Source organism: Erythranthe guttata, chromosome 10 (assembly GCF_056151865.1).
Source record: "Erythranthe guttata isolate IM_541 chromosome 10, IM_541, whole genome shotgun sequence".
NCBI classification, from domain to species: domain Eukaryota; kingdom Viridiplantae; phylum Streptophyta; class Magnoliopsida; order Lamiales; family Phrymaceae; genus Erythranthe; species Erythranthe guttata.
In genome coordinates, this window is record NC_142542.1 from 12,357,795 (window position 1) to 12,369,457 (window position 11,663).

At 45.2% G+C, this 11,663-nt stretch overlaps 1 protein-coding gene across 1 annotated transcript; it reads right to left on the bottom strand.

The window, feature by feature from the left end:
• Positions 1–6,233: 6,233 nt before the first annotated feature.
• Positions 6,234–8,895, bottom strand: LOC105976253 (uncharacterized). Its single transcript, XM_013001532.2, has one exon. The coding sequence runs from the start codon at positions 7,941–7,943 to the stop codon at positions 6,249–6,251; it is 1,695 nt and encodes a 564-aa protein (XP_012856986.2). The 5' UTR covers positions 7,944–8,895; the 3' UTR covers positions 6,234–6,248.
• Between the last annotated feature and the right edge of the window lie 2,768 nt (positions 8,896–11,663).

Sequence of the window (11,663 nt, forward strand, 5' to 3'; positions counted from 1 at the left end):
AACGAAATATCAATCCAACGACTCATCCCAAAATAAACGAACTAAAAACAAACAGGTTCAACACACACCACCCTCAAACTTAAATTCTAGCATAGTCCCTATGCTCAAAAGCAGAATAAAAAAATAAAAGGGAAAGAAAACACAACGTCCCCTAGTTGTCGTGATCGTCCTCGTGGGCTCCTCCCTCCTCTTCCGGTCGTCCCCGCTCGTACTCCTCCCAGGCCTGCGCCACCAGTGTAGTGGCCGCCGCTTGTGCTTGCTCGTCGGCGGCGGAGGTTGATGCTCCATCATATCGGGGCCTTGGTGGGAACGGCCGTGGCTCGACAATGTCATCGGTCCTGCACTGAAGCGCTGCAGCCATGGCCTTCATCATTTTCTTGAACCATCCCACATTTTCCTCCATAACATCCATCCATTGGCCGACATACTCCGGGAGCTGTGGTTCTGCTTCTTGTCTGCCTCTTCTGGCCCTTGGTTGTGGTCGAGCCGCATGAACACCTGAGGGACCCGCATCTGGTAAGTCCGAGTCGCCCTCGCCTAGGGGTCCACTCACTGGCTGGAGCTTGTGGTAAGGGAAGATCGGCTGTGGTGATCTGATGAGCCGGTCATCAGCGTATGTGGGGACCCCTGCACGATCACACAGTGTAGTGATGAGGGAAGGGAACATCAGACCTAGAGAGGTATCACCTAAGCATCGTCGGATCTCAGAGTGTATGATCGCGCCCACGTTCACAGGTGTCCTCTTCATTATGGCATACATCAGTGTAAGACGTGGGGCATAGGTCTTGGCCGTCGACTTTGTGGGCATGAGCCTGCTACTGACGAAGTACATCCACACCTTCGCTTCTCTTGAAAGTTCCCCCCGACGGAACCAGTGCTCTCCTTTTTCCCACTTCGAACCCCTAGGGCAAAGAGTCTGAATCAGCTCCTCATAGGTCGTTGCCATCTTCAGTTGTTGAAACGGCTCGGTCGGGACTTCGGGTAGGTGGAAAAACTTGTTGATTGTAGCAGCGTCATAGCGCACCTCTTTGTCTCGAAGAACGACCACGGACCCCGGGTGAAAACCGGCATTGGCATAGAAGAGCCTCACTAGATTCTCGTTGTAGTCCTCCGGTCGTTTGGCCAAGTACTTCCATTGTCGACGATCAAAGTTTTCGAAGATCGAATCTTTTGGCATGCCATCGAGATCTAATTCCCTTTCTGGAACAAACGGTCGGCTGTGGCGACGTATGAATTCCCTTTTTGCCTCGACGTTCACGTACAAAAACTCATCTCCCGGTTCGAGGACTACGCGGTCAAGGATGGTGTGTTGATTAGCACGGGATCCCATCTCAAGTTGCACGTTTCCCGTGCGTGGGGTTTGTTGCTCTTCCGGCACCTGAGATGGTGGTGGTGCGCTTGAAGTGCCCTCTTGGCTTCCCGTGCCTCGAGAAGCCGCCTTTTTCTTCGGTGCGGCTTTTCCCTTTGCCGGAGCCTTCTCCTTGGGTTGGGCTTTTTTGGTGGTTTCGCCCGTTTTTAAGACTCTCTTGGCCGGCGACGTCATTTCGTTCGAATTTGTGCGAGATGGAGGGTCGAAAGCCTTTGGAAGTTGGTTCGGGAATTTTGTCGAACACTTGGCGTGCCCAACTTGGTAATCCTTTTGATTTCCACCGGTTGTTTGGTACCTATCCCTCCTACATCAATCACAACACCCAAGTGAGAATCCACCACCACAATCAACAATAGGTAGCTAAACAATCAACCCAAGTCATTCAAATCTTTATTTTATCCTTTATTTCGAAATTAAGAACAATAGGGCAATTCCTATATCTAAACATTGGTTCACCCGCAAATTCAAGTTTTGAATCCCAACACCAAGTACAAATTCACGTACAAGCATACACAATTAACAAACAAGGGGAAAAAACATGAAATTTTGGGGAAATTCGAAAGAATTGAAGAAAATAAAAGAAATGAGGATTAGATTGAAAATTTACCTTTTCTTGAAGATTCACCCACAAATTCTTGGAATAAATGTGCAAATCGTGATTTTGTGATGATCAAGTGTGTGATTGATGTGCTTTTTATGAAAGAAATTGAAGATTTTGAAGTTGGGGAGGGGTTAGGGTTTGGAATTTAGAAAAGGGGGAATAAGGAAATGAAAGGGGATTTGTGAATTTGAACTGTTTTTTCGTCCCCAGATCGCGATCCACAATACCCGGATCGCGATCTGGGTCTCACCTTGCAGCTTCTGGAAAAAGGCCCCAGATCGCGATCCGACTTACCTGGATCGCGATCTGGCCCTTAAAATTTCAGCTTCTGGAAAAACGTCCCAGATCGCGATCTGGCTTTCCTGGATCGCGATCTGGGCCCAAAACTGGCTGCTACTGGAATAACACCCCAGATCGCGATCCGACTTACCTGGATCGCGATCCGGGACACCTAAAATCTGCCAAAATGAAAATTTAAAAGGGGGTGAGATAGAGATGTTGACCCCTAAAATATAAAAATGCACGAAAAAGCTAAAAAAAGATAAAAACGAAAACAAGAAAAAAAGGAAAATGACAGAATATGAGCAACAATGGGTTGCCTCCCATTTAGCGCCTGTTTTACAGTCGACGGCTCGACTTCTTTTGGATTTATTGGGAGAAAATTAGTGCGACACGCTCCACTTCCTCGGGAGCACCATTCGGGTAATAATGCTTAACTCGTTGCCCATTCACTTTGAACGACGGACCGTCTCGTCCTCGTATTTCGATAACTCCTTGTGGGGTGGCGCTCAGGACTACGAATGGTCCCGACCAACGGGACTTGAGCTTTCCCGGAAATAGTCGTAGCCGAGAATTGAATAGCAGGACTTGGTCACCTGCCCGGAACTCTCGCTTCGTAATTCTTTTGTCATGCCACTTTTTCGTCTTTTCTTTGTAAATCTTGGCATTTTCGTAAGCATCATTTCTGAACTCCTCCATTTCGTTGAGTTGAAGCAATCGACGATCGCCGGTAGCTGTTTGATCGAAATTGAGCTTTTTGACTGCCCAATAAGCTCGGTGCTCCAATTCCACTGGCAGGTGGCACGCTTTCCCATACACGAGTTTGTACGGAGACATCCCAATCGGTGTTTTGAATGCGGTTCGATAGGCCCAAAGTGCATCATCGAGCTTCAATGCCCAATCTTTTCGGTTCGTGCTCACGGTCTTCTCCAGAATCTGTTTGATTTCTCGGTTTGACAACTCAGCAAGGCCATTTGTCTGTGGATGATAGGCAAGCGCAATTTTGTGTCGGATTCCCAACTTGTTCGTGAGATTAGTGAGCAGTTTGTTGCAGAAGTGAGATCCTTCATCGCTAATGATCGCCCTGGGTGTCCCAAACCTTGAGAATATGTTCTTGTGGAAGAATTTGAGGACCGTACGAGCATCGTTGGCCGTGGTGGCAATCGCTTCGACCCATTTGGACACGTAGTCCACGGCAAGCAGAATGTATAACTTTCCGTTCGAAGAAGGGAATGGTCCCATGAAGTCTATGCCCCAAACATCGAAAAGCTCCACCTCTTGCATGTTGTTCAAAGGCATTTGGCTTTTGTTGGATAGGTTCCCTGTTCGTTGGCACCGATCACACCGTTTCACGAACTCGTAACTATCACGGAAAAGGGTTGGCCAAAAGAAGCCTGACTGCAGAACCTTGGCGGCAGTGCGAGATTCCCCGTGATGCCCGCCACAGGGTGAAGAGTGGCAATGTGTGAGAATCTCACGTACTTCTGTTTCCGGAACACATCTTCGGATGACTCGATCGGGGCCGGTTCTGAAAAGCAATGGCTCGTCCCAAAGATAGAAACGACTGTCGTGAAGGAATTTTTTCTTTTGGTGATACGATAGATCGTCAGGAATGATTCCACTGGCCAAGAAGTTGGCCACATCAGCATACCACGGAGTGTGAGTACTAATGGCGAGCAGTTGCTCGTCTGGGAAGGATTCCTGAATATTTCCTTCGGCTGGAACTTCTTCTAGTATGAGTCTGGAAAGATGATCTGCTACCACATTCTCGCTCCCTTTTTTGTCTCTGATTTCCAAGTCGAACTCCTGGAGTAGTAGTACCCATCTGATGAGTCTGGGCTTGGCGTCCTTCTTCGCGAACAAGTATCGAATAGCTGCGTGGTCGGTGTAAATGATCACCTGAGACCCCAAAATATACGGTCTGAACTTGTCAACAGCATAAACGACTGCAAGCATTTCCTTTTCGGTCGTTGAATAGTTCTTCTGTGCCTGGTCAAGTGTACGACTCGAATAGTAGATGGCTTTGAAGATTTTGTCTCTCCTTTGTCCCAATACAGCACCTACAGCATAGTCGCTCGCATCGCACATGATCTCGAATGGTTCCTCCCAATTGGGAGTAATCATAATCGGTGATTGGGTTAGCTTCTCCTTGAGAAACGTGAAAGCCTGCAAACAAGCAGAATCAAAATCAAAGACAGCTTCCTTCTCAAGCAAATGACATAATGGTTTTACTATTTTCGAAAAATCTTTAATGAATCTACGGTAAAACCCAGCATGCCCTAAAAAACTTCTTACTCCCTTGACATCCTTTGGTGGAGGCAATTTTTCAATCGTTTCGATTTTTGCCCTATCCACCTCAAGACCCTTTTTCGAGACCTTGTGACCTAGAACAATACCTTCACGAACCATAAAATGACATTTTTCCCAATTTAAAACAAGGTTCGTTTCTGTACATCTTTTCAAAACAAGTTCTAGATTGTGCACACAATGATCGAAAGACGATCCAAACACAGAAAAATCATCCATAAACACCTCAAGAAACTCTTCTACCATATCGTGAAATATAGACATCATACATCGTTGGAAGGTAGCAGGCGCATTACACAAACCGAAAGGCATCCTACGAAATGCAAAAGTACCGTAGGGGCAAGTAAAAGTAGTTTTCTCTTGGTCTTCCGGGGCGATTGAAATTTGATTGTACCCCGAATAACCATCAAGAAAACAGTAATACTCGAAACCTCCTAGCCTGTCTAGCATTTGATCGATAAAGGGAAGGGGGAAATGGTCTTTTCTAGTGGCTGCATTCAATAATCGGTAATCGAAGCATACACGCCACCCAGTGACTGTTCTAGACGGAATGAGTTCATTTTTGTCATTCACAATAACCGTCATCCCACCCCTTTTTGGCACAACCTCCACCGGACTGACCCACGGACTGTCAGAAATTGCATAAATCATACCAGCGCCTAACAATTTCAAGACTTCTTTTTTGACTACCTCTTTCATTGACGGGTTTAACCGCCTCTGAGGTTGGACTCTCGGTTTATAGACGTCTTCCATTAGAATTTTGTGTTGAACAATAGACGGGCTAATTCCCTTAATATCCTCAATAGACCAACCTATAGCTGACCTATTTTCTCTAAGGACCTCCAGCAGTGTGTTTGTTTCGGCCTCGCTCAAACTAGAAGAAATAATCACCGGATAAGTCTGGTCTGCTCCAAGAAAAGCATAACAAAGATAATCCGGTAATTGCTTCAATTCTAGTACGGGGGCCGTATTTACACTAACTGGTATCTCGGGGACGATTCCTACCTCGTCTACGCCCAAAGTCTCGGCACACTCAAGAAACAACACACAATCAAGCACATCATTTTCAATAGGAGTTTCAGGGGAGGCAGAATGCAAATCAATAGAATTAACAATGCAGTGCTCAATAGAATCACACAATTCATACAAATCAAAAAAGGAGGAAACACAGTCCTCGATCACGTCTATTCTACTGCAATGCTCAACATGCTCAGAGTGTTTAAATGCATCTGTCAAATTAAAAACAACTTCTTCCCCATTTACCCTAAGCATTAAAGATCCTAATTCCATATCAATCATCGCCTTACCAGTGGCTAAGAATGGACGACCTAAAATGATTGGTGCTTCATCATCTTCAGGCATTTCAAGTACCACAAAATCAACAGGCAAAATGAATTTATCTACTTTAACTAGCACATCTTCTACAATTCCATCGGGATATTTCAATGAACGATCAGCTAATTGTAAAGTCATGCGAGTGCGGTTCAAATTTCCTAAGCCCAGTTTTAGAAACACAGACATAGGCATCAAATTAATACTTGCCCCCAAATCACATAAAGCTTTATCGAAAGTAGAATTGCCAATAATGCAAGGAATAGTGTAACTCCCTGGATCTTTCATTTTTGGTGGCAGATTGGACTGAAGAATGGCACTGCAAGTTGCCGTGAGTGTCACTGGTGTGTCTTCTTCGATTCAAATTTTCTTGGATAGGACTTCCCTCATGAACTTGGTGTAGTTTGGCATTACCTCCAAGGCTTCTGCAAAAGGGATGTTGATTCGAATCTGCTTGATCTTTTCAATGAACTTCTTCAATTGATCCTTGAACTTCTTCTTCTTCTGTCTTTCTGGAAAAGGAATAGGAGTTACCATAAGAGGGGGATTATCAGGAAAAGAAATGTTATTGGGCTTACTAGCCTCTTTTGTATTACTCCCTGAAACGGTGATTTCCGGCTCGACCGGGGTCGGTTGTACAGCTGGCCTTGATGATTCGTCTGTCGGATAAGGAGGATCGGTCATTTGCAGACCACTTCGGGTGGTTATGGCTTGACAGCTTTCTTTTGGATTGACTTCGGTATTGCTCGGGAATCCACCCTTTGCCATTGTGGACATGGATTGGGCGATTTGCCCTATTTGCTTTTCCATGTTCTTCATTGTTGATTTCAGCCCCTCCATTTCCTGTTCTTGTCGGTGAAGACGCTCGTCATACGTTGGCCCTCGTTGCTCTCTTTGATGGTTGAAATCGGGAGGTGGTTGTAGAGCATTCTTCGGATTGGCATAGGAGAAGTTCTCGTGATTCCGAATTCCCGGGTGGTAATGAGTAGGGTTTTGGTTCTGATTGTTGGTTCCTCGGAAATTGTTGAATCGGTGGTTCATAAAGTGTGCCTGCTCCCAATCGTCGTTTGTGGCTTGTGAGGTACTTGCTGCTGCTACTCGTTCGGTCTGTGGCCCTCGAACTGAAATTTGGGCGACCTGATTTGATAGGATCGCTAATTGTGCTGAAACTGCGGCTAAAGGTTCGAGTTGATGGACTCCGGCCACCTTTTGTACACCACTCCGTTCGGACGGCCAATGGTACGCATTCTCACACATTCGCTCGACAATGTCTCGAGCGTCTGTGGGAGTCTTGTTTTGTAATGATCCACCTGAAGCAGCATCGACTAGAGATCGGGCTGGTTGATCGAGCCCATTGTAGAATAACTCCATTTGATCCCACGGGTTGAATCCGTGTTGAGGGCATTGTCGTAATAAGTCCTTGAATCTCTCCCAAGACTCGTGCATCGGCTCTTGGCTCATCTGTCTGAAGTTGCCTACATCTCTTCGTAGTTGTGCGGTCTTCGAGGGTGGAAAGAATCGTGCCAGAAAGGCTTGTGATAATTCTTCCCAACAGGTGAGTGATCCTGGATTAAGACTCAGAAGCCAACTCTTCGCTTTGTCTCTGACAGAAAATGAGAATAGCTTCAACCGAATGGCATCATCAGAAACGCCGTTAACTTTGATCGTGTCACAAATTTCCAAAAAATTGGCAAGATGGAGATTCGGATCCGCAGTGGCTGCTCCGGAGAATTGGTTCGCCATGACCATGTTGATTAGCCCCGTTTTCAGCTCGAAGTTGTTTGCGGCTATCGTCGGTTTCCTGATTCCCGAATAGTTCTCATTCATAGCTGGAGTTCGGTATTCTCGCATTGTTCGCTCGGGTGGCAGGTTCGGTCTTGGCTGCTCGTGATCTCGTCCTGGCTCTTGATCGTACTCAAAGGCCAGGTGCTCTGGATTTCCTTGATCTTCGGCCATTGGTTCACTTTGTTGGTTGCGCGTGGCCCTTAGTCTACGTAATGTCCTTTCAATCTCGGGATCGTAAGGTATGATTTCCAAATTTCGACGCCTGGGCATAAACAAAGTGAGTGGTTAAGATCAAGGTAAAAATCGAAAATAAAACAAGTAAATGGCTAAAGTAATACTCAGATAATTGGTAACACTATCAGCAAAGATAAAATCAAATTGGTCCCCGGCAACGGCGCCAAAAACTTGATACGCGTTTTCCTCACGTATAAATTACCGCAAGTATACGGTATCGCATTTTGCAGAACAGTGGTTCCGGATATCGATCCACAGGGACCTTGTAGATTCAAATGCTGAGTAGTATAATTATATTATCGTTATATTATCTAGCCGATCGTAAATAAGTGGATTGGTGAGAAACCCTAATTTAAAAGCATGCAAGAACGTAAACATGCAAATATAGAATGTACGTAAAATAAAGTAACGACAAATCAACGCGGGGGACTTCGATTTAAAGGGGACTTCTAGGGCCAAATCCACCTAGGTATAATCAACAACGATCAACAAATCCGCTATCTAAAATCACGTTCCTATTCGTTAACCCAGACGCTAATATACTCTAACCCCCGTCTCCAGTGTAGCTAGAGTCTACCCACAGGTCCGACGTCTCCGTTCAGAACCTGCTATTAAGAGAGCATTTAGGTCAAGTCCTTAAGGGCTACCCGAAGTGCATCACGTCTCCGTTTCCACACCCCGAGCTATGTTTTCCTAACTTCAAACAAGAAATCCTCTCTCGAGTTCATTCCTATTTAATATCAGTCTGAGAGCTGATCAACACAATCAGAAGCATTTAATACAGGAAAACATAAACGGAATCAAAACACGACAAATAGATAGCAGAAATGACGATCGAAATCAATATATACAAGGCTTCATTACCCCAGAAGAAAATGTTCTTAGTTCATAACAAACATAGTATCAAAAGAATGTACAAAGGAAATGAAGAACAAAACGTAAAGAAATTGCGTAAGAAAAACCCAAGTCGGAACCCCCGTTGATGATTCCCGCGAAGAACCGTTGAAAACCGTAAAAAGTCGAAGAAGAATGAAGAGTGAGGGCTTGCTTCTATTTATAGTAAATTGCAAAGCTTCCTCAAGAAGCTTTGCAATTTAAAATATCTGCCCTAGAAAATCGCGCCAGATCGCGATCCAATAAAGCCAGATCGCGATCTGGCTTCTTTAAAAAAAACGTGAACCGCCTCCCAGATCGCGATCCAGGAAGTGCGGATCGCGATCTGGGTCTGAATCTTGTCTGCCACTGGAATTTGTCACCAGATCGCGATCCGACTTTCCTGGATCGCGATCTGGGTCTGAACTTTGCACACTACTGGAATTTGCCCCCAGATCGCGATCCAGGAAAGTCGGATCGCGATCTGGGTCTTAATGACCACTTTCTCGGCTTGAAAAATCGGTTTCGCTTCCAAATGGCTTCGACTTGGCAACAAAAGCTAACAAAACCTAAAAAAGGAAATAAAACAAGAAACGCAATAATATATACAAATAAAGCCGAAACTCGGACGAACGAAGACCAAAACTCGAAGATTTGATAAGCAAAAATCGTGCAAAACGAACACTTATCAGAGAGCCGATTTCTTCTGTTTCTTAGAACTAGCGAAGTGGTCTAACAGCATGGCACTGAAAGTGTCGAAGTCTCGTATTGATCCTTCCGCCAGCTGTCCAAACCATAACTGGGCTGCTTCCCGCAGCGTGGTCGCAAATGCGCGGCACATAATCCCATCCGAAAACCGGTGTAAATAAGACGTGGTCTGAAATCGACTTATGTGATCCCAAGGATATGTCGTCCCATCGTACGCCAGGTGCTCCAAAGCCTGGAACCCTACTGGCAAATCCGAAGCCATGATCTCCGCCGAGAATGGGTTACCTCACTGCTGTCTCAAAGGCGGGATAGACGCCCTAGCGGAGGGCCCCGCGTTCATTTCCTCATCCCGGAGAGGGGTCCTCGGCACACATTGCGAGGTGGACGGACTTTAACGATCCTTCTGCTAGCTCGATCCTGCTGCACGGCCTGACTCACCATTCTCTGAACCTCTTCCATGGAAAGTGAGAGAGGTGCAGAAGGTGTCTCGACCACGGGTGCCATTCGTCCCACCGGAGTAACCGGCGTGGCGGGGCTCTCTTGCCGGGACACCGATGCTTCTACCGTTGCAGAGTGGACACCCGAGCCCTCTTCACCCATTGCCCTTGTTACCTCAGATCTTGTATGACAAAAAAAAAAAAAAAAAGAGGTAACGAAACAGAATATTATAGAAAAAACAATAAAAACCCACATCTATAACTCAATGTTCCCACAGACGGCGCCATTTGATGTGCCAAATTTAGTCACATACAATGATATAAGTTTACCCTTTTATTTTATTCTGTAAATTACTAGATTTTGCCATAGGTTCAAATATTCATACCTTGTATGTGTGTGCAATCACTAAATAATGTGAACACGAGAGATTTATTGAACAATATATGTGGACTAATTAATTGATGATGCGTATAAAATAATAGATAAGAATGGCCCAATTTTATTGCATAAGAAGAACATGCCTCTCTTTACTACTTATGACCTAGTATATATACTACTACAATGTGGCCTTTCTGGTCCAGTTTACATTTCCTAGGTAAATAAGCAGTCATTCTGTCTACTCTGCCACATGGCGCGTTCCTATTGGCCCTTTTTCACTGTTCTCCGCTCAGTTCAAGCCTGACAAGCCATCTTCTTTTCAGAGTTGTCCCCTGCACGGCCTCCGAGACCCCGACATAACAGTTACTTCGGCAGGCCTGAAACTACTTCGTCAGACTATCTCGCAGGGTATAGACGCCGCAACTTTATCCTTTGCATCCCTATATGGTTCTTTTGGTATTGGGCTTCCCTTCAGTCCATGTTTCTATTAGTTGGGCTTGGGACTTTCCTTTCCAGCCAATTTAGTCCGGATAAGGTCATCTTGGAAATTTGGAATTAATAATTTTCGTCTGAAGATTGTTGTCGAAATTTCACGTTTGGGTGGATTTGCCGAGGTGAGTTGTCTCTTTTCCTTCAGACGAAATTTCCACGCTATGGTGCTTTTGATTTGAACGGAAATCGTCCGCCAAGATACAATGGCAAAGCTTGGACTAGGAGCACTCCAAATAACAAGTACGGCGAACTGTATATTGTTTAGGAACTCTCGAAAGAATCTGCTAGAATAGGTAGGCTAGAAGATGAACAAGAGAGAAAGGTTATTCGAAAAGTAGTGTCCCTTGGAGCAAAAGGTGCAAGACCCACCAGTTTGCCCCACTTTTGCACCATTTCGAGCTACGCCGATTGGTTTGCACTGGTTTGGCCGCACTATTTCAAACCAATTAAACCATTTTGAGATGTGCTTCAGGTAGGATGATCCATGGGTCGTTGGTCCATTTCCCAATGTTTTTAGCCCAAAAATAAATGTTATGATTTGGGCCGATGTCCAAATCTAAGCAGAGCTAACCGGCCGGTGGCGGCAAACGCGCATGTAGGCATGAGTCGAAACTCACAACATATAGGTATTCCCCCCAAACAAAGTTTGTAAGGCCAAATAGCTCATCACTTAGGTGTAGGGGTGGAAATCGGAACAAAATTTCCGATTTCCGCCGATTCCGTTCCTATTATTTCCGATTATGGAACGATTTTTTGTAATCCGATTTCCGAAATTTTGATTTCCGTATTTTCCGAAAAAAATCGGATCGGAATCGGAATTTGATATTAAATTTTCGGAATTTCCGAATTCCGATCCAAATTAATTCC

Coding starts and splice junctions, on each gene's coding strand:
- LOC105976253 (XM_013001532.2), bottom strand. CDS start 7,943: ATGCCCAGGCGTCGAAATTTGGAAATCATACCTTACGATCCCGAGATT.